This window comes from Thermobia domestica, chromosome 7 (assembly GCF_964235325.1).
Source record: "Thermobia domestica chromosome 7, izTheDome1.hap1.1, whole genome shotgun sequence".
Lineage (NCBI taxonomy): Eukaryota > Metazoa > Arthropoda > Insecta > Zygentoma > Lepismatidae > Thermobia > Thermobia domestica.
In genome coordinates, this window is record NC_137460.1 from 12,264,880 (window position 1) to 12,289,482 (window position 24,603).

The following is a 24,603-nucleotide window of genomic DNA, read 5'->3' on the forward strand; positions in this document are numbered from 1 at the left end:
TGTGAACTACATTATGTAATTCGATTTCTCCAGGTGGCTGCTGAGTTCCCTGAAATTCCAAGATCCGACGGATCAAATACTGTTACATGAAGTATCTTAAAAAAAAAAACTGGAGTTGGTTGTGAAGTCGCATAATCAAAATTTAACTTTTTCACGAGATGGCTTATAACACTTCAAATTATTATTGTATGATATCCAGATAAAAGGTTACGAACTCATTGCTCAAATTATTCAAATTACAAGCAATAAGTCTTATATTGAAATAATAATAATAACTCCATATATCGGGCTGTTTTAGAACTTGAAAAAGTAATAACTTATATGACGTAAAGAAATCAAAGCTTTTTCTAAAAGTAATATTGAAAGTATTACAATGGAAGCTATTTTCCATTGAAACTGGGAGTCCCATGCTAAACCGAAACTCAATGGGTCTTATGCAGAGTCGTTTTGACGTATGATTAGCGATATATTAAAGGCCTGACGACTGCAGTCAAACTCTTTAGCATGGCGCTAATCACGCGACAGAACGACTCTGCATAAGGCCCAATAGATTTTAGATAAGAATTGGGCCGCAGTTTAGAGATTATACAGAACATTCGGTGTTCATACGCGAGTGTCAGAATTTGTCAACTTACCCAAAACTGTAGTCCGGTGCAGAGGAACCAAAGTGATAGTTTTGACATGGCTGAACAAGCTGGTGAAATTTTAATTAGGGCGTAGGCAATATCCTCATGTGCTTCTTTCCTTATTTGAACTTTCTTTTTAATCCTTATGCCAGCTAAATGATTGTGAGGTAGTTTGAAATACCGTCCGAAAGATTGGCTAATTTGAATACTGAGTTTGTAGCTTTTTTGTCCACTATGATACGCATTCTTGTCATCAATCTCTTGTATTATCACGTGAAATTACAATGTTAATCGAATTTAGTATCGAATTAGTGATGTTAAGTCGTGCTTGTTGTTACAATCTTAGCGTCATCGCATTAGCGGCTGAGCATATTTGCTGTTTGCTACCTCAGAGCAGGGGAGGAGTCGAGACTAGTACACTATTAGTTTTGTTTTAAAAGGTTGATGCTTTCAATTGTAAATATGTTTTAACTTCGATTGAGATAAAGTGGATTTACTATAACGTGATCTTAGAATGTGTGACGCAAAGTATGCACCCACCTACTTGATTTAATAGGATGCATATTTGTTCAGACTCAAATTATCAAATACAATATCTGATAACAAATTGGTTTGCTTTTTTGTTAGGACACATTACTTGCAAAATTAGTTCTTTTCTGAGTTGACAAATTAATAGTGAATTATGTATGATGTTGCAGCTGGTAAATTAGATGTTGGGTTTCCTGTTAGCCTTATTTGTACGGAGTCACATTTTTGATCCTATATCGCTCAATGTGACTCTGTGTTCAGACAGTGGTTGTCTAGGTATTGTTGGGTTTTTTACGTTTTGTTCCATTTTACCACTCTGTCATTTATTGGGTGATACCAATAAAACGGAGAAGTTACTCATTATTCCCAATTTTGGAGTAGCTGCTCGCATTGGTATCAATAAAAAGAGAGCTGAGCACTACTCGTCTCGGCTGACCTCGTAGAATCCCTGCCTGCCCCTTTGGAGTAACCACACCTCTATTCCCGAGCCGAGTAACTACTCCGCGTTTGATATCAGTAAAAATCACAGACTCCTCTGTAATGCAAATAACTTCTCCAAATTTGTGGAGCAAGCTCAATAGGTGATTCCGTGCGAAACATGGCAGAGTATATGATTGTTTTGCAGCGAAAAAAAAAAAAAAAGCTGTATAGAAATGTTGCAAATGATGATTACAAAAAACATTATAGGTTCATGAAAGAAAATATAGTCATTAGCACCACTTTTTTTTTTTTTTTTTTTTTTTTTTTTTTAAAGGAAAATCAACCGAAAGTCGGGGTGGCGCACTACGTAATGACGAAAAGACGCGGGTTTTCTTGCATTACGTGAATGATCCGGGATTCCAGGTCGGAGTATCAGAAGATTTTGGTGTGGCTCAAAGTACTGTGTTTGTGACTATTACAAGTGTAATGGATGTGATTATTGCGAAATCTGAAAACTGGACTGCTTCTGGCAAGTGTGCTTAATATGCAAACAGCAAGGCAGAGTGGAAAGAACAATATACATTTCCGGATGCTATCGGAGCACTTGACTATACACACATGGCAATGAAGAAACCTAGTATTTTGGAGACGAATACGTTAATAGGAAGAGCTCCTTCGTGGCTAAGCGGTTAGCGTATGTGCCTTTGGCGTGGGAGACCCGTGTTCGATTCCCGGGCGAGAGCTTAATGTAGTTCGGATTCCACGTTAATCAGTAGGTCCCGTCTCATATAGCTTCGCCACTGAAAGGAGCGTTAAACTCAAAATCAACTCAACTCAACGTTGATAGGAAGAGGATATACATGTGAATGTATTTTGTTTATATCAAGGAGAAAGGAGACACGTATGGTGTGGAAAACTCAATCAGATGGACGTGCTTTATAACGTGACTGGCTGGACTTTTTTTTAAAGGAAAACAAAGGGGCCAAGTATCTGATTTCGTTCTTAAAGCTAAACAATCTACAAAGATCTTGGACAACACGTCATATGCGCTTGTCGTGTTAATCTTCATATTATTGGATTCGAATCAACATCCATCAGCTCCAATAGGTTCGTTCCCATTGTTTCAGTATTACGTTCTTGTTTTCCTTTATATCTTTCTTTCTTTCTTTCTTTCTTTCTTTTTTTTTTTTTTTTTTTTCAAATTAGATTTTTGTTTTGGTCTCGCTGGAATATTAAAGATTCTCTTTTGGATTTGTGTCTCAGTTGTAAATGTATTTGATATTTCGTTACATTTCACTGTAATTGCCTTTGCTTTCCTTCGTTTACTTTCTGATAACTGTGACTTTGAAAATACCACTGGAAACTCTTTTATAATATTCACAAATGCACTTTGATTGAAGCTGTCGTTGCTATTTGCCCCTTCCATGGCGTTTAGGACACTATGCCATAGGTTAAAAACAACGAAATGACCGCGCGACGGATGGGAGAAATGGGTAACCACTCCTTTTATTGATACGACTCACTGCTACGCGCAGAGGAAGCGCGAGTAAACGTTCATAAATCTGGAGCAGTCTCGATCTGAGTAGTGGCTTGCTTTATTGATACGAAATTGAGGGAGGAGATTACTCCAGGTGTAGTTACTCCGATTCTCGAGCAAGACTTCTCAGGAGCAGTTACTTATTTTTAATAATATCACCCATTATCTTAGATTTTGTTTCTTTTGAAAAAAGTAGTCCTTTCTTATAGTAAACCTTGTGTATCGGAACCTTTTTATTTGTTTGATGAATTGGATTTATTGTAAATGTTTGTCTACATGATTCTTTTGAAGAAAACATCATTTATTTTTTTTATTATTTGTTTTAAAGGTAATTGAAGTAATCCAGCAACCTCGTGACAAAGCAGAATCGAAGTACAATCCTGATGTTGGAATGTCTAAGGAAGATGAAGAACGCTACCAGAAGTTAGTCGCGGAGAATGAGGAACTACAGAAATTGATTGCCGCGGTAAGTAGCTATTAGTCCATTATTTGTAGCTCTTTCGTTGTACACGGATGAGTCAAAAGTTCTGCAATATTTCGGTTACTTACTTACTTTATGCATCAACTTACAACGAAAGATGTTTAGCTCAAAGGCAGAAACCATCACTTCCATCGTCTGAGCGACATTTCATCTAGTTCTTGGATTCCACATCGATAGAAGTTTTTGTTTTTGGATGCGAAGAACTCCTGCAGTGCAGCTTCCACTTCCACTTCGTAACCAAGCATAATAAATGAACTATGGATCGGAATAAGTAATATTCTGAGGAACATAGTTCAGACTGTGTACTGGGTGTGGCCAGGGTATTGTAACCTATGTGAAACTTTGATTCTTGTGTTGTGATTAACTGCCTCTTTACCTTTCGCACAATAAATGTTTCGGGTTGCTTCCGTGTTGTTATAGCCCGGTTCAAACTCGTAAAGCAAGAGTGCCAGAATTAGACGTCGTTGCACCTTCGTCTTTGTAGTAGTAAAATCACACACGGAACAGAGTACTGCACTAACTATCCCTATCCATACCCGTACTGGCTATCGCCTTCGACGGCTTGGATCGGAATAAGTAATATTCTGAGGTTACATAGTTAAGACTGTGTATTGGGTGTGGCATCAGGTCAATTTCCTTAAGTTTGTTCTAAAGGTATGAGATCGTATGTTGTTTTACTACAGAACGGCTGACTTACAGTTTAGCAATACATGAAATTAATTGACACAAAATAGCGTATATCCATTTTAGCTTTTCGAGTACAGATTGTCATTGATGGTTCGACCATTTGGAACAAGCTTGTAGTGAATCATTGCCTCATAATTCCACCAGATCTTCATGTTGTTCTAGGAACGCCCGTGTTTGGCGACAAGTTCCGACACCTAACCCTTACTTAAACACTAGTTATTCACGTTAGGATTCCGGAAAAATATTTACTTCTCATCTTACGCTATTGTTTTCTTCAGGAAGTATAGACCACGTTGGTAGGGTTTCAGGAGTTCCTTGTTCATATCCACTCTTGTACTTGGCTGAGCTCAGTTCGTTAATTGGGCGATTGTTTAGCGTCCCCCCAAGTATCGAGTCTATATGAAATGTGGATCTACAGTTAAGGTGAAATCCGAATTTACATGCGTTCAGATTTCAAGTCTCTCCCATTGGGAATCGAACCTGGGACTCCCATGCACCAAAGATATACGCGCTAGCTATTTCACTAGTGGGAGGGCTGAGGCAGTTCGTGATTCACAATTTGATAGCTCGGGATTCTTTTGCTGAAGTCGTCATGAAGATGACGAACCATACTGAACTGTGAGAGTACGACCTGTTCTGATGATCTCCCAAATGCAAGTCGTTGGATTCATCTCTACCGGAACTTAGCACATGACTGGATTCTGCGGGGCACGGTATCTCAGTGGTAGAGCGGTTACGTCTGGTGCATAAAGTCCTTGGTTCGATCTTCTGTCCATGTAAGTTTGTGGTGAACAGTATTGTAGTATACAAAATTTTAAAACCCCGAAATTATTGTAAATATTTAAACTTTGTAAAAATCTATGTAAACACTTCAAGGCTGACTTGAGTACAAAATATTAACTGTCTGAATTGTATAAATTAATTCAGGGTTGTTTCCAAGATCTAGTCCCTTTATTAAAATAAGCCCAAAACTTATTTTATTCTATCAAACATACACGTAGAACTTTCAGACAAGGAAGTATAAAAAGCATGCGGGTTGCATTCCGCAGTTTTATTTAAAAGGACCACCTACACACACTTCAAGTCTATACTTCAGTTCTAGACTTGTCATTCGCCTTGAAGTTAAATAAGCTACAGAGGAGGCGGAGCTTACGAGGTTTTACTTCAGCTACCACAAGGATCACAATGTAAGTGACTTTTCATGTTAACTTTTTCTGATGGTTTCAGACCCCTCGCTTCGAACTTCAAACACAGTATTTATACACGTTATAAGAGCAAGTAATAAAATTAAAACTTCTTTGTCATTCAATTGTCAGTTTCATATTCTCTTCAATTCATGTCTCTCACAATATTCTGTGAGAAATCAGCTTAAAATTTAGACTGAGAACCTATAATCAACGGTTCAATTCTCAGTCTACGATCCAGTACTAAGTATTCTTCACAGTATGATAGGATTATTTTAGCGGGCATCCTCGAGGTTCTCCACTTTCCTAACGTTTTATTTCATCATTTTTTATAATCATTCATTTTCATTAATCATTCGATCCCTTTAGTCTAAAGACTATAACTATGGACAACAGTTTTTTATTTCTCGAAGTACACCTATCAGCCTACCTGATCTCGACTGATTGACCAGGATATTGTAACCTATGCGAAACTTTGATTTCTGTGTTGTGATTAACTGCCCCTTTTCCTTTCGCACAATAAATGTTTTGGGTTGCTTCCGTGTTGTTATAGCCCTGTTCAAACTCGTAAAGCAAGAGTGCCAGAATTAGACGTCGTTGCACCTTCCTCTTTGTAGTAGTAAAATCACACACGAAACAGAGTACTGCACTAACTACCCCTATCCATACTCGTACTGGCTAGCGCCTTCAACGGCTTGAATTGCTTAGATCATGTGACAGGTACGCCGCAAATGATGCATGTATGCCAATACTGCAAAACGTATGACTCACCTGTATTAAAATCTTGGTTCTCACTTAGGTGTACTTTCATGAAACAGTGAAGTACAATAACAGAAGAAAAAGTAAAATTAATTTTGCAAGAGAAGTAAAATTTAAATTTTGTAAAATTACAAAAAAATATAGTGAAATATGTCTTTAGCAGAGCCTGACCCAGAAGGTTTAGCTGGGTCACTTTTTTTTTTTTTTTTTTTTAAACTAAAAGTTACCTTTTTTCAAGTTGGTCACTAAAAGTTACTTTTTTTCAAATTTGTCATTAAAAGTTACTTTTCTGGGAGGTAAAGTGATTTTTTCGTGTGATTTATGTTCTGCAGTGACAGTTTTCTAAGAAAAATATAAAAATAAATGAAAAAAGGCAGAAACTTGTTACTCATTACTCTTCTGAAAGCTTTAGTACTTGCTGCCACAAGTGAAACAGTCAGCTTTATTCTCACTTCAGCTTTTGTTCTTTCTAAAGCACAGTGGATGGTTGGTGGATGCTTAAGCTCTCAAGATGGGGTTGAGAATCCTTCTGTGGCTATTCTGTCTTCTGTCATAATAGTCTTTTAGTTTTCTTTCGTCTGGGATGAAGAAATTCGGAAATAGGCCAGAACTGGTTCCACTTACTCAGAAGCTTCTTACATCTGCTAAGTCTGCTTACCGTAACTACAAAGCATACTTAAAAAACCTAAGAAAGGAGGAAGCTCAGAAAGAAGTAAAGAAGAAAAGATGAAACAAAACAACAAAGAGAGAGGTGATGGAGAAATTGACAAAGGAAAAAAGGGACATGGTGAAATTTTCGTCACTTTTTCGTGTGCTTTTGGTCGCTTTTTCGTTTGCTTTTGGTCATTTTTTAACTATTTACAAGAGACCAGACCACTATGAGCCCTGACAGTGCTATGAATTCATACAGTAAAACGATTAGAATCGGAATTGACCACCCTTGGTTATACAGAAAATGGCAAATTTATTTAGCCAGGTGTCCAATTTATTGAAAAATCTTTAAGTTTTACGTTCCACGGTTATGTCGGCTAGGCTAAAGAAGACGGTGATGATGAGAAATGAATAAAATGGTGGAAAGAAGAAGTCGGAAAGGAACGGGAGAAAACCCTCGAACACGGTGTTTGTCCAACTTATTGAGTAATTGCACATGTCTAAACTTAATTCATTCAATACACCTGCTATCAAGTTACAGAGGTGGCCAATTTAACATATTTCTCTGGAAACTGAATATTAGCTGTTATAGGAATTCTGAAGAAGATATAGTTGGAATATAAAATTCTAAGACTCATAAGAAACATATATATGAACTAATAGGAAAATGGCATAGAAGAATGCAGTTGTTGCCTCTCGCCGACGGTATATATCTACCTAGAAGAGATAGTAAAAAAAGGATGGTGTTTCGGTAGGAAATAATAATCAGATGTATACGATTTGCAGATGATATGGTGCTTATTGTGGTATCAAACAAACCATTTGGCGTAACAGTCCCATCTTGAGGGCCTGAACGGCTCCAACGCCATCTGTCAGTGACCAGCTGAACCACGTCAAGCCTAGCGACAAGCACGTGGCGTCGCCCGGCCACTAACCGGCGTATTAGGAGCTTTTTAGATCTAGTGTCTGTTACGTCTTTCATTCACGTGGCTCCCCAGTTTGCCTCACGACGCTGGGGGATCGCCGGAAATCGGGAGTCGAACCTGGGACCATGTGGACGTGAATCTAACGCTGTAACCACTGGACTACCGTATCCCTTTATCTGAAGAGAAAATTAATAAGATGTTGGAAGACTTAAGGAAAGGGTGCAAAGAATATAGGGTGATCATAAACGTTGAAAAAAAAAAAAAAAAAAAAGCAGTAGTGATTGGAGAATATCACTTACCAATTATAGAACTAAATAGAACAGTGACTAGTTTTTGGTACTTGGCAAGTATTGTTTCGTAATTTAATATATATATATAAAGAGAGAATCTTAAATATAAAGATGAATAAACTAAATAAATGATTGAATGCTTGCTTATGTTATCATGTTAATATTTGAAGGTTGATTCTTTGGATGTTAATACAGTTATTCTTGATATATATATATATATATATATATATATATATATATATATATATATATATATATATATTATATCAAGTGATATGCATAGTTCTTTAGAATAACTGAACAAACAAAATATAGGTTAAGAATCCTCGGTAGAAAACAAAAGACTAACGTAAGTTAGATGCATCTAGTTATTATTAACATAAAATTACACTGAGATTTAATTAAGTCATTGATACAAAAGCAGTCACAATTTGAATAAAATACAGAAATTATGATTTGGTATAATTTAAAGCAGCTTATGTTGGAGGAAGACCTCCATACATTGAACTTCTAGTATATTGTTTCTTTACATAATTGAATCAAAGGTTTTGCTTACAGGATAGTTGAAGGTTTAAACAAGCTGTAGGCCATTCTGACAATTTAGACTCTGGTTGTCAATTAGCTTGACTTATTCTCTCAAATTACAGGCTATAACGTCGCTCTGTCGCTATTGGCGTTTCTGATTGTCCTGACCTTTTGTTTATTTTTTGGGCAGTTTATATATTTTGGTTTTGGCCTTTCACGTGTATAAGTTCCTTGCTTGTGTTCGTATTTTTAACATTGTCACTGTCATTTTTCGGATTTCACTTCCTAGAAAGTGAATCTACTTGTCCATAGAAACTTAGCCTTAAATCTTATTATACATAGATGTATATTTTTGAGAGCAGTATTAGTAGTGAAGACTAAAGTGTAAACGGGAAGTGAAAGCAAGAATAGTAATAGTAAAGCAAATACTTACAGAAGAAAAGTCTATTTTATTTTGCGGGGCTTTGAATTAGAGTCAAGAAAAAGATGCGTAGAAGGTTTTGTGGGGAGAATAGAGATTTTTGAAAGTACGAATATACAAGGAAAACTTGGGTAAAGAAATACTGTTCCAAAATAGCAACAACATAAAAATTCAATATGCACGTATACTATTATCCTGTGAGCTGTGCGTGTAGATCAAAATGGCGAGGATCTATATTTAACATAAACAAGTTTAATTGTTGTATATCTAATTCTTACGTACTTACATGATGGTAGAAACTAGCCCTACATAAAACAAAAATTATCGAAGCATTAGAATAATGAAACTACACGACACAAAATCTTAAATGCTATGGCTGAAGAATGTACGTTTTAATACATGATGTAACTTGGATGACCGCAGATTGCACAGTGACTCAGTGTTGTCAGATTCAGTATAACAGACTTCCCGCTCAAAGCCCTGAAATTTCCCGATCGGTTGCAAAATTTCCCGCCAAGAAAGAATATCAATCATTAATTAATTAATTATTCATTAATGATTAATTAATTAATTATTCATTAATGATTAATTAATTAATCATTCTATTAACTTTAAATTAAAATGAAATAACTCTGAACTATGAATCAGAAGTACATCCTTTTCTGCGGGAGGAGAAATCTATTATAAGGCCATCTTTCTATTTTTTTATCTATATTTATTTGGTATAAATGTACATATTTGTGTGTGTGTGTGTATGCTACTTCCAAGCATTATATTATTCCCTCCTTCCCCTCACTTCACCCTAACATTCCATAAAGGACTGGTTATAACAAATATAGTAAGCAAAGGGCCATCAACCCCCTCTCCCTTCTTTGTTCTCGTACAAAATGGATATTGGCGCGATTAACAATCAGTTCTATTTGGTTCTGTTTATAAACCTCTCTTTCTGTTTTTATTCTTTTAACCTTCAAAGACGCTTCCAATTCATGTATTACGTATTCCATATACAAAGAGTTTATTCCATTCCATATGAAAAGGAAGAAAAGTTGACAAAATTTCCCATTTTCAACCAGAATTTCCCACATTCCCACCAATGCTATCCCATCATCTGACAACACTACAGTGACTTTTAGTCCTCTCGCTCAGTCCAGCGTGCAACGTTTAATCTCAGGCGCAGGGCGTTTTTCGGTAGAAATCGCACTCTCAAAACCCTTAAAAGGTATAATTTTTCACTCGCGTCGTCTGCAAGAGAACTTTCATTGGCTTTAACAGTTCTCCCGCTGCTAATCTGTTGGGTGGAATATTCGTTATCAAGGTCTTTACAGGGTTGAGAGATAGTTATGAAAAATGAACGATTATAATAGTGAATACAGAAATGAAGGAAACTTCTTGTTTCACATCAAATTGGCCAAATAATTCTATTTCACCAAAAATGAAACGAATGTCCAAAATAACGTAAAATAGAGATTACTACAGGAGTATTGGATACTTAGATATGGTACAGAAGTGACACATATAGTCCTAACAGTGACGCACACAGTCCTAATACACATAGTCCTAATAGTGACACACATATAGTCCTAACAGTGATTCACATACTCTTAATTGTGACACAGACTCCTAACAGTGATACGTACTCTTAACAGTGACAAACACTCCTAATAGTGACACACATAATCCGAATAATGACGCACATACTCCTAACAGACACACACACACAGTCCTAAGAGTGACACACATACTCCTAACAGTGACACAGACTCCTAATAATAACGCACATAATCTTAACAGTGACACGGACTCTTAACAGTGACACACACATACTCTTAAGAGTGATACACATGCTTCTAATAGTGACACACTCTTAACAGTGATACATGCTCTTAACAGTGAGAAACACTCCTAATAGTGACACACACAGTCCTAAGAGTGACACACATATTCGTAACAGTGACATAGACTCCTAACAGTGACACGAACTCAACAGTGATACATAGATCTAGTGATACACGGTCCTAACAGTGACATACTAATAGTCCTAACAGTGACGCACATACTCTTAAGTGACACACATCTGTTAATAGCAACATACATGCTGTTTGTAAAAATAAAAACATCCTTAGCATCCTCGAATGTAGGTTATTTTATACAGAGATATGTAGTAGGTTACATTATGTGTGTGTTTATGGTGTGCATTTGCGTTCACTAAAAATGTAATCTATTTATCTGTTTTTTTTTTTCTGTATCTAGAAGGAAGAAAAGATCCGGTTGTTGAAGATAAAACTGCAGGAAAGGGAGGCCATTAAAGGAGGACCAGGAAACAAAACTCATAAATCCTCCGACGGTAAAAAAGATGGCGACGGATCCAAAGGTGAAGTAATCACATCTGATTATATAACAGGTGAAGGGAATTCTGATTCTGCAATTGGAGCTGGAATATCCATTTATACCCGTAGTTCACGTGCCTCACAGTCAGATTTTGAATTTTCAGAATCCTACCTGTGATAATGTATTTAAGAAAGGAATACTTCACAACTTCATTGAATACATTACCTCAGGCAGAGCGAACACTGCTACATTGACGTAATCATTTTGGTGTGATTGGTTTGCTCAATAGTATTTTTTATTTGAATATATTTTTTTTTTCTGTTTCAGTCAGTACTAGTTGTGTTAAATGCATTTTTATAATTACACCGTACTGAAATTGGTAAATTCAATGTGATATTGAAAATGATGGACATTTAGCAAGGTTAGTAACTGTCCCTTTTATATCTCCCAGACCCAAAGCTACTGACTCACTGCATCTCAATTCTTGCATGTAATCGCTTCAAGTTCTGTTAGAAAAGTATATAATATTTATTGTAATTAAAAATAAAAAAGAAAAGAAATCCAAGAGAAATTTTCAGACATTTTCTGAGTTATGTGATTATACAAAATTAGTTCAAATTGATCTAAAGTCTAAGAATTAAAAGGGGCCGCGGTGGATCAGTGGTAGAGCGTTCACCTCTGGGGCATGAGGTCCCTGATTCGATCCCCGGCCAAGTAAGCTTATGGTGGACATCATGATGTCCGTGGGATTTCTCAGGGTTCTCCCGTTTCCTCCCACTTTCTTATTCCACCAATTTTTCCATAATCATTCAGTTATTTTAGCCCATTTAGCCTAAAGGACATAAACGTCGGACGTTGAGCTGAAAAATTTCATTTAATTTTTAATTTTTTTTTTTCACTTTCAACTCATATGATTAACGCTTTATTTACTTTTAGCTCGAAGTGTCTTCAGTAGGTAGGCAAATGGCTAGTACACATGCTTATTGTGCTCCTGTTCTTGTGTTCAATGCCTAATGTGAACACATTCTGTTTGAATGAAAAGAAAGACAATATAGCAAAAAACATCTAGTGTAATATTCGTTAATAGCAACAAGCTTTTTCAAACTTTACTTTCTGCAAGAAATCATTAAATACATGTTTTTCCAGTCATTTTTAAATTTGTATAACTCAGTGAAAAATGTCTAAAAATTCTTGTAGGTTCTTATTGTTATTTTGTATCTATTACAAATACTATATATGTTTAAACTATATATATGACGTAGATGGTTAAGTAATACATATTTATACTCTCTATCTGAACCGAGATTAAACGGATCTACATAATCGTAACGCAGTTCATCGGACAAATAAGAGAAACTCCCAACATGCAGTGGGCTTCTAGATTATTTTATTCCTTAGGCAATTGTAAGTTGTTTCTAGTCTGTTATCCTAAAATATCCATGAAGAGTTAATTTTCAGCGTGAGCCATAACTCGTTTGACACTAGTAGTTTTTAAGTTCCAATTTGACTAGAATAACAGTACCTGATTGAAGTAAACAATAAAGTATGGTGTGGTTTGTTACAATACGTGGTTCATGAATAATAAATTCTAAGAAGTGAGTTTATATAGGTCTTAAACCTTGGTTACATTTGTAATTAGGTAAATTTATAATGAATAGAAAGTTATCAAAGGATGAGTTTGTGTTCGTACTTCAAAAGCGATGATTACATGACGACAATCACCAATGTGATTGAACTGTGTAATGTTTTCCGAACACTGTACCATCCCCTGCTCCAAGGACTTGGGTGCAACCCCCAAATTTACCGTTCCCCCTAAAATTTATTATTCTTTTCCCCAAATTTAAGGTTCTTGCCCCTAATTTACCATTCTCCCCCTTAAATTTATCATTCTGTGCTAAAATTACTATTTTATTTCCCAAACTTACCATTCTCCTCCAAAATTATCAGTGTGTCCTCCAAACTTACCTTCTATCTTAAAATTACCATTTTGTTCCCCAAATTTTATTCTTTCCCTCAGATTTAACATTTTTGCTCTAAATTTATTATTCTTCCTTTTAAATTACCATTCTGTTCTAAAATTACAATTTTGTTCCCCAAGTTTATCATGCTCCCCAAAAATTACCAGTGTGTCCTCTGAATTTACCATTCTCTCCCTCAAATTTACCATTTTGTTCTAAAATTACTACAATTTTGTTCCCGGAATTTACCATTCTCTTCCAAAATTACCAGTCTGTTCCCAAAATTTACCATTCTCTCCCAAATTTACCAGTATGTCCCCAAATTTACCATTCTCCCCAAAATTTATTATTCTTTCCCCCAAATTTAACATTTTTGCTCTAGATTTATTATTCTTCCCTTTAAATTTACCATTCTGTTCTAAAATTACAATTTTGTTCCCCAAGTTTATCATGCTCCCCAAAAATTACCAGTGTGTTCTCTGAATTTACCATTCTCGCCCTTAAATTTACCATTTTGTTCTAAAATTACTACAATTTTGTTCCCGAAATTTACCATTCTCTTCCAAAATTACCAGTCTGTTCCCAAAATTTACCATTCTCTCCCAAATTTACCAGTATGTCCCCAAATTTACCATTCTCCCCAAAAATTTATTATTATTTCCCCGAAATTTAACATTTTTGCCCCAAATTTATCATATTTCTCCTTAAATTTACCATTTTGTCCTAAAATTACGATTTTGTTCCCCAAATTTATCATTCTGTCCCCCCTACCCCAAATATATCTTTCTTTCCCCAAATTGAGCTTCTCCAGTTTGATTGTACCATTTTCAGTGTTCTCACGAGCACAACTTGCGTCCTAAAATCTACCTGTGGACATCCCCTGATGTCGACAAGCAGTCCGTAATTTAATTAATGAACTCGAAAAATTACGATATCTGGAGCATTTAAAAGAGCACATTACTTCTAGATTTGATAAATGATCATCTAACAACATTAGTGATGTAATATATATTTTTCTGTGCGGGAAAGATGTAGTTTATGCATTGAAGATTGAGGACATTTTCTACACGTAAATTAGTAACCTAACTAAATGTCATGTTACAGCTTGTAACAATTCCATAGTTGATAAATGATTTGATTTCATATGTACGAGACACTTCCAAAAAATAAATGTACTAGATTTTTGTAGATCTCAAAAAGTTTATTTAAAACAAAAACTTTTACATGGTTACATCAGTTACTCTTGATGCACTTAGTGAGACGAGGGATCATTTTTTTTTTATGCCTTGGTCAGAGAAGTCTACCGCCACCCCTTTCGCCCAATTCTTCACCTCCACCTTCACTTTCTCGTCAGTTGAAATTCTTTTCCCACTCATGTGCATCTTCACGGAGGTAAACAGATAATAGTCTGAAGGTGCCAAGTCAGGGGAACGCGAGGGGTGGTTCAAAATATCCCATCCGAATGACCTCCAAAAGTTGCTTTGTTGCATTGACCGTATGCTGTCTGTATTTTGTAGAATGCAGATTCCGTTCGTCAGCAGTCCCCTCCTCTTGTTCTGAATTGTTCTTCTCAGTTGTGTTGATCTCGTTAAAAACTTCAGACGAAGATAACAGATAACGCTGCGAAACTCGCACTTGGCGGCAAATTTTATCGACATCTTTCACGGGAGACGTTACTGTGGCCACAGTTTTGGTCATACTGACGAGTGATTGGGCTCGCTGGAAAGGGTAGGAACTAAGCTACACGACAGTGTGACCAACATAGCAATAACAAATTCCCTCTACCCGCGAGAACCCTTGTACACTTATTTTGTGGACGTGCCTCATATTTTTGTCAATCGAGTTATGGCACATCACCCTGTATATAGGTTTAACAGTACAATGTTGTTAATGATGAAAAACTTGAAAACATTGTCTGTCTAGAATTTGTATAGTTTGACTAGAATCCCTGAGAGTTGTGACCGTGAAAGGTTACCACTGCTCCCTAATCAGCTTTTATAGTTAAACTTATGGTTGCCACTGGTGATTAGACATCGATACGAATATTATTAACAGGGCAAAAATAAACTCAATGTTGCTCAATGCACTTTTCACTAGAAGTATTAATAAATTCACCAAAGTGTGTTCATGTAACCAAGAAATCTCTTTTCAGTATTTTCTAACGCAAACACACATATGGACAATGTAATACGAAAAGAATTCGCTAATGTTTATATACGTTGATCTCTCTATTTTTAGTTGTTCTCTTCACCCGATACAGTTCTATTTTTGTAACTCTTTATACGGTAAAATAATTTATGCATGAATTATTTTTATACATAGGATACAGGGAAGAATTCAAGCTAAATATTATTTTCTTAATTATTATGTAAGTACATGAGAGGATAAAAAATATTATAAATGTTTGTTTATTCAAGAAAAATACCTATTTTTTATAACTATTCAATGACATTTATTTTTGTTCAACATATTTTAATTTGTTAGTGGAAAAATCATTCATTAAGAGCCTGACATACTAAAAATAATACAAAATTTACCATTTTTCTGTTGCTTGGTTTTCATAAGTGAAAGGAGATCATGAAATGGAACTTACCACAATCATAGATAATGTTATTCTGCAACAGAAAATATGAACCTTAAGAACTTTCAGTGTTGCCATCCATACAAAGTACAGTGTTGCCAGAATAACATTTTCTCAAAATCTAAGTTAAAGCAGTGTCTAGACTAACGAATTCAACTGCATTTGATTATGTATCATGTTATCTTTTAATCCTGTGAACTACTTTTTAAATAAAAATTGTATTTAGTTTGTAATAATCAAAATAGTTTTAACATACAGTTATTAAATAATAATGTTATTTGAAAAATAGTTCGCGGTATACCAAAACATCATGATACGTAATCAAATGCAGTTGAGTTCGTTCCTCCAATCGCTGCCTTAACTTAGATTTTGAGGGAACTATTATTCTGGCAATACTATAATATCTATGGATGGCAACACTGAAAATTCTTCAGATTCACATTGTCTGTTGTAGAATAACATTATCTATGTCTGTGGTAAGTTGCATTTCATTATCTCCTTTCACTTATGAGAAAACAAGCAAAAGAAAAATGGTAAATTTTGTATTTTTAGTATGTCAGGCTCTTAAGATACATCATGTTTGGTATTTCATACTCTTCTTTACTTTCGTAAACTTGAAAATGAATTAATATTCAAGGAATGGTAATAATTGTACTATCTGTACAATTCCCTTAACTCATATATTTCTTTTTAACACTTTAACGCACCATTTTTTCCGATCAGACTGATTTTTTTTTTTTAATTTGGAATGGTTTCGGTGTAGGAAACACGGGAATATTTTAAAGAAAGAAAAAAAAAAAAAAACATTAATGCAAATAATATGGGTCTATGGGATATTTTATGCTTTTTGCATATAGGGTCTATGCAAAGTTGCGCGTTGACATCTGCAAAGTCCACTAAAACCAAATAGAACCAATAAAACGCGACGAATGTCAGCGTACTTGCACTTTTGCACTCCTTACACTTCTGTCTAACACAGAAAAAGTGAATAGTTCAAAGCTGTCCACCTAAACGAGCAAAGAAAGCTCAAAAATGACAATATGGCGTAACTCCGCGTGCAACAAGTAAGACAAAGAGTCCAACGCTGGCTTACCATGACATATAGCGGGAAATTCAGAACTTCATTAGTGAAAGGGCATCTTAGCTGATAGGCAAAGCTACTTTTCTATGTCCGAACTACATGTTACAATAAAATTTCAAAGTAAACTTTGCATATGTGGAAAGCTACGCGCTAAAGGGTTAACTTAACTTACATTAATTACCTAAGTAATTAAACTGACCCATGATTACAAATAACTTGACTCACCTTTTTATACGTCAGTGTATTTAATTATCGGAATTTTCGATGAAGTCTTTCATCTCCTTCAGCGGCATTTTTCAAAACTGCTATTCATAACTTCAGCGGCGTCAACTGCTATTCTTAATCACATGCCTTGGTGTTCACATACAGGGTTATTCAAAAAGAAAGAACAGATTTCAAACATTTATTTCTTCCAAACTACAAAAGATAGAAACATTATTCGAACGTTACTTTATTAAGAAAAATTTACAATTTAAACAGCCCGGATAGAAGTTCCAATCACGGCCGCATTGGCGCTGTTGTTTGTTGTTGTTTGTCTGTAGTGAAATGACGGCGTCACCATAGGAGAAGGCTTTTTGTGTGCTACAGTTGGCAAAACTTGAGTCCATTGTTGCAGTTCAGCGAGCATTTCGCCGTCAATTTAATAAACAACCGTCGCATCATAAGCAAATTTACGAGTGGCATCGAAAATTCGTAGATGGTTGCATCTGCAAAGGGAAAAGCATGGGACGTCCATACACATCGAACGAGAATGTCGAGCGTATTCGTACACTTTACGAAAGGAGCCCAAAGATATCCACATCACAAGCAAGCAAAGAACTTAACATTCCTTAACCAACAGTATGGCGAGTTCTAAAACATCGTCTGCACATGAAGCCATACAAACTGCAGTTATTGCAAGAAATGAGCCACCGTTTTGACATTTGTCGTGTAACACACGGTGCTCATATTGAATGCACACCATAATTACTAACAATAAATTGTAAACTTTTCTTAATCAAGTAACGTTCGAATCATGTTTCTATCTTTTGTAGTTTGGAAGAAATAAATGTTTCAAATCTGTTCTTTCTTTTTGAATAACCCTGTATTTTGAGATCTTGATCGGTATGGCTCAGTTGTACTTAACTGTGACCTTAATGAAAAATGGTTAATGCTTTAATAGGTTGACCTAAAACAAATATTGCACTTTCCCAACGATGACGGATCTAACCCGGGGCCGGTGGGGCCTAGGCCTCCCCAGTTTTTGGAGTGACAAAAAATATTTTAAGCTATTATTTATATATTTTTGAAAGTTTATAGTAAACTCATGATACATCTATCATAATCTAGGTTCTGGCTGACCCCCTCCTCAGTTTTTTCTGTTTAGATCCGCCACTGTTTCCCAATAATCTGCATATTCAAGAGTTCTTCCTCGTGGTTATATAGTTAGCGTATGCTTATTGAGTGCGGGAGACCCGGGTTCGATCTCAAGTGGGAACTCATTGGTTCGAATCTGACGTTAAGCTGTAGGTCCATGTCTCATAGCCTCGGTGCTGAAAGATGCTAAGCTCCCATTCAACAAACAAACTGAATAAGTATTAATATTAAACTAACACAAAACACTCCGCTTGAAATGTCTTGTACGTTGAAACTTATATAGCATGCTTTCGTATCAGAAGATATACGTTCCATTTGATGATATTTGTTTCCATTCTAACCACATGGTCTAAAATGGTTACTGTGGATGGCAAAAGAAACCAACGTGATAATCAAGCTCGGGAATTGAACTTGGAATCCGTTCAGCCACCCGTGCATTGACAGCTTCGCTAATGTCAACCTGAATGCATACAAAGCTATCTGTATACAAATGCTATTTGCTTGCAAACTGTGATGCGATTCAAACAACACGAAGTTTTGTTTCAACCTCGCCATAAACAACCACAATGAACTGCTTTATTAGACATTATGGATGAAGCAAGCATAGATAAAACTTACTACGGCAAACTATGCACGTAACATGTATAGGGAAAACAATCCTAAATCAAATACATATATGGTTTAATGTACTATACTTCTATTATTCGTACGGTATTCGTAGCTTTCTACAAACTTACACAAAGGTTTAAAAAATGAATGAAAAAAATTAATAACTGAAGAATTGAACATGACACACAACGCAGGTCTGTGCGATATACCGTCATCTTGTAGAATGACCTCTCTTTCTTCCCGCTTCTCTGACGAAATCCCGCCCATGGATCTAGAACCCAGGCGTAAACTGAAGTCACAAACCCCTCATAACATGCGAATTTTTATTAATTTCGTCTGCAGGTGTACTCTCATTGGCTGGAGCATTATCACGACGTATAAGAAAGGTATGTGAGAATACGTTATCAGAATAGCTCCCACGGGTGAGGTTCAAACATGAATAAAGAGTGCATTATAACCTAAAATGAAAGAAAACGCAGAAATGAAGCGAAATGCACTTTAAGTCGAATGCATAAAATAAAATGAATTTCTTTAAAATTAGTTCATAATAAAGATGACTATAGGTGTTTAATGACATCTATAAACTGCCAAGCTCTGCTTCACTTCGTTTTGCACAGGAAGATTACTTTCCTCGATTGTTCAAGAGAAAACTCCGTTGAGGACTATCCGAATAAGGATCTGGTTTGTCACGTCTAAAGTGTAGGTAATACTAAAATCTAGAATGGAACTTCATGGGTTTAAATTTAGCGTACATCATAGCGGTACAAAACAATGTTTTTCTATCACAAAATAATTCTTGAGACAATATTACAGGCGATGACAAAATTTGAAGTATTTTAGAGTATAAAGAATGTGTCTTTGTGTGATTTGTTTTCGAACAGTATAAAGTGCGTGAGTAATTTGTTTGTTTTATTTTCAAATACTGTAAAGTGTGTGTTTAATGTGTTTGTTTTGTTTTGTTTTGTTTTGAAACAGTGTGAAGCCAAGCAGATACTGATGACACAAGTGCCAATGAAAAGTCGCAAGAAGAAAAACTCAGAAGTTGGCGACTTTGAATGTCTTTCCAAAGCAGCAGGTAGCTCTTCTTGTGTTTACCTGGCCAGGCTGTTTGAAAATAAAAAGAATTATCATGTTTTGAAATAACTGCCACATAACAACGTCCATTGTGATAGGAAGTATAAATAGTTAGATGTTGACTAATGCATGCTTAGTTGCTTTATACTGATGTGAAAGCCTATTATTCTTATAGTGTTAACATTTTAATGAACTATATGGTAATCACTGTTAAACAGTGAGTACTCTTAAACGTCATATTTTTAACTGTTCCTAGAAGTGAATTCCTTAAGGAGTGAGAACGCATACGTATATCTAAAGCATGTTAATAAAAACGAAGTTACTTTTGTACTGATGAGGAAATTTCATGGCATTGAACCTCTGCATTTTGATTGTCAATTTTAGTGCATTTACAAATTTTAGTATTGTTGCATTTTTTATTCCCTCTTATTCCACTTAACAACATTGTTTCTTATTCCTTTCCATTGTTGCGTCAGATTTTACAATTGGTTACAGATTATTGTTAGTCTTTACACAAGATTTTCCGTCTTCGTTGTGTTAAATACAGTAATTTCTCCCCTCTCCTTCAACTTTTCGACCTAGCATGAAGTTGTATGCTGTTACGTATTATTTTGTTAAACCAACTCCTTAGGTTGTTACATCCGCTTGAAAATATATTAATTCACGTTTTAATAGCTTTATAGTCGGTTTTCAGAGCACATAAGTAACTCGTACATTCATCTTCAAAACTAATACTTCAATTGAATTGTTGATTTGGTAACGAAACGTCATCAAATTAACTAATGATGCTTCTATTGATATTCGCGTCAAAATATAGCTTTAATAACTCAAGTCTCAGCTACGTGCAAAAGTAAAAAGGTAGCGATGTCTGGTTCCAATAGTCAGCTCATTTAAGACAGCACTGATTGAAAATGAAATATTTGAGTTTTACGTCCCACGGTTATGCCAGTTAGGCTAAAGGAAACGGTGATGATGAGTAATGAATGAAATGGTGGAATGAAGAAAGTGGGAGGAAACAGCACTAATTGACCCTAGGAGTGAAACATCAATTACAGGAAGCTGGTATGTACTGTGATGTGTGTCCATGATGGTACAATAAGCCTGCATTCATGGCATTATGGTTCTGACTAATGAAAAATACTTAATTACAGAGCATTTAATTAAAATTACTTATTAGAAACTTACACTTCTTCTTGAAACGGTGAGCCCTCTGTCAAGATCAGTGTTGTCAGGTGTTCTAAAAATAGCAGATTTGAACTATTGTCAGATGTCTGGGTTGGCAATGGTCAGGTGGCAACTGCAGTTTCGATCGTTAGCGGTGATGTGTTACGGCAATCGTCATATTACATCAGCTGCAGTAGAACTACAGTGTGCAATGAACTGAGCAGGCAGTGATAGTATAAAATGAGCGAGTTTTCTCATTTTCAAGGAGACATGTTTGTTTAAGTCAGTTTTGTGTATTCTGATAAACATTTTATAACGTTTATAGTATGTTTATTCGCTATTATTCCTTACATCTTTAATTCAGTTGCTAAATTCTTTATCTGGGAGCCATGAATTTTCAAAGATTATTGTAACTTCACTTGCACATTATAATAATATAGACGATACAGGAGCACAATTAAAATTTGAAGTTTTGGGAGCGAGAGCACTTAAAACAGCCAAATTAGCCCAATCTGGCAACACTGGTCAAGATGAAATTGACAGAACTTTTTAAAGGTGCAGTTCCATTTCATGGGAATGACTGAAAATAATAAGAAAAAGCGTTAATCTAAGATTGGGAGGTTTCAGCTCTTTTTGTTTGTATGACCAGGTGCACGGTTCTAATACACTGACTATTGGGAATAGATTATTGATTGGGTGATTGGTCTTTTTACTTATTGACCTTAAAAATCCAAGGATGCAGGTGTGGCATATAAATTCGAAAAATGCCAAATCTTACTTGAACCGATAATTTAGAAAAAAAAAAAAAATGTTCAAATCGATTAAGATATTCCGCTTTGTTAACGGCTGTCAGTTCTTACAACGAGCACCTGAATTTCTTAGAATTGACAGCCGTTTCTCGAGCGGAATATTGAATAACATACACATAGAAACGTATTTTTTTTTTCTAAATTCGGCAATTTCTAGAGCACATGCGCGATCAGAAGATATAAACCAATTTTTTAAAACTCCTTTTTAATCTTCCTAATTCGCAACTTTTCCATGGTGTTATGACTTGAAAAAACAATTTTACCTTTTTTCGGCTCACCATAATGGTTAGAAGTGCGTTCAAATAACACCATGAAGTGGTAACTTGAGTGACTTGTTTTAACATCGTAAGTTTTTACTGTGTACTGTGAGAATGAAAATCGTTAAATTAGAAGAGAAAGCAAATAAGTTATTTATATCGTAAGAATTTCTACAAGAGTGATATTACACAAATATTTCTCTTATTTAATCTTTTAAAATAATACAAGGTGAGTTAAAAAGAACTTTACAACCTTGAAAACTCATATTGATTTATTGATTTAGCTTACAAACATGGTTTCGGTGTCATTTTATAGCAAAATACATCAAGTTTTTATCTAATGCCTAAAAGTTTCACTGTGGCTTCCATTGATGACGTGGCATATACATTCTATCTGAAGTCTCACTTGCTCTACAACGTCTTCAGACGTACGGGGACGACCTGAAGATTTGTTGTATCTTACTGAACATCCACTTTCAATGAAATACTTATGCCACTGATAAATAGTAGGCCTACTGGAAGGATCTTTACCATACTTTGTACGAAAATTACGTTGCACAGTTGTCGCAGACTTGGATTCTTCAAACCAAAACTCACAGCTAACACTCTCGGGACCAGTAAAGGCAGCCATCTTTGGTGCAACTGCCGGTAGCGATTGCAGTGACATGTTTCTGAACTAGTGTACGACGTGAATCAAAACTTGATGTATTCTGCTACAAAGTGACACCAAAGCCATGTCTGTAGAATAAATCAATAAATCAATATGAGTTTTCAAAGTTATAAAGTCCTTTTCGATACACCCTGTATTTTTGTGATAATGTGACTGATTTTTATATTTTATTCTAATTCAGTAAACTGCGATATGTTCCTGTAATCACCATAAATTCTGACAGAAACTATATATTTCGGCTAGAATTCACAACTACCGTTCGTCAGGCTTATTTCGTCTTATGAAGAAAAGTTGAGAAATATGCTAAAATGTTCTAGTGGAAATAATTAAGTCAAAATTTATATTTTGAGTATAAGATACCACTATGTAACAATACTAAGAACACTTAACAATAAGAAAAAACACTTCTTATAAGGGAAGCTAATATCACATATCAACACTGAAAAGAATAGATTAAAAAATATATTACGGTGCATCATGCATCTTAAACAAAACATTAAATACAAGAATAAATTTGAGGACTGCGGTGGCTCAGTGGTAAGAGTGTTCACCTCTGGTGTATGGGGTCCCTGGTTCGATCCCACTTCACACCAAGTGGGCTTTGTGATAGACAAACGCCGTGTGCGTGGGTTTTCTCGAGCTTAATCCTGTTTCTTTCCACTTCCTTCATTCCACCATTTTATTCATTTCTCATCACCGTCGCCATGAGCCCACACGGCATAACCATGGGACGTAAAACTCGAAAGATTTCATTTCATTTCAATTTACAAATAAATTAGGCATCTTTTATTTATTTTGCAGGCCTTATGAAAGCGGAATTATTTTCGATGTGTAAATCCTTGAAAAGTTTTTCACAAACCAGGCAAAGGTTTCTCAGAAATCAACTAAGCGTCATCTTAAAATAGATTATTAAGTAATAAACTAGTAAGTATTGCGTTAGTTAACTTAAGCATTAGATTTAAGATGGCGCTTAGTTGATTTCTAAGAAATGTTTACTTGGTTTATGAAAAAGTTCTCAAAAATTTACACATTGAAAAAATTCAGCTTTCAGAACACCTGAAATAAAAGAGATCAACTTTATTTGTGTATTAAGTGTTTTGTTTCAGGTGCAGCTTAATAACTGAAAAATGTATATTTTTTGAGTGTTGGTATATGATTTTCGTTTCCCTTTATAAGATATTTTTCTTACTAGTATTACGTAGTAGTTTGCTATAGTTAAAATTCATTTTAATTTAATTATTTTCACTGGAGCTGTAGCATATTAGCATGTGACTTAACTTTTCTTCATAAGATGAAATAAGCCTATCTACTATTGACGAAGAATAGTCATAAAATCTATAGTTCATACCAGAATTAATGGTGATTATAGGAACATGTCATAGTTTAATAAATTGCGAGGGTCAATCAAAAAGTTAGTTGCACTGCTTAAGAAAATAAAACAGGATAGAAATTTTACAATAACTTTGTGTCGTAAAATTCCATTCAAAATCTACTTTTCAACGTAATTACCTCCGTTATTTAAGCACTTGTCGAGAAGTGTGTAAGTTTCTGTATGTCTTCTGCAAAAAATCCCGACCAATGCCCGATAACCTTTCTTGGGTTGCAGCTTTCACCTCGTCATCCTAGTGGTGTCCCAATTCATTTGCGATTTCGACTATTGTTATGCGTCTATTTGCAAGAA

At 35.4% G+C, this 24,603-nt stretch overlaps 1 protein-coding gene across 1 annotated transcript in view; it reads left to right on the plus strand.

Annotated features, from left to right (window-relative positions):
* GABA-B-R1 (gamma-aminobutyric acid type B receptor subunit 1) overlaps window positions 1–20,942 on the plus strand; it is a 77,004-nt gene extending 56,062 nt beyond the window's left edge. The window contains exons 15-17 of the mRNA XM_081764128.1: window positions 3,440–3,577; window positions 11,286–11,436; window positions 19,924–20,942. Of these exons, the coding sequence (XP_081620254.1) occupies window positions 3,440–3,577; window positions 11,286–11,436; window positions 19,924–19,928 (294 nt within the window). The 3' untranslated portion in view covers window positions 19,929–20,942. The remainder of the gene's footprint in view (window positions 1–3,439; window positions 3,578–11,285; window positions 11,437–19,923) is intronic.
* The last annotated feature ends 3,661 nt before the right edge of the window (window positions 20,943–24,603 follow it).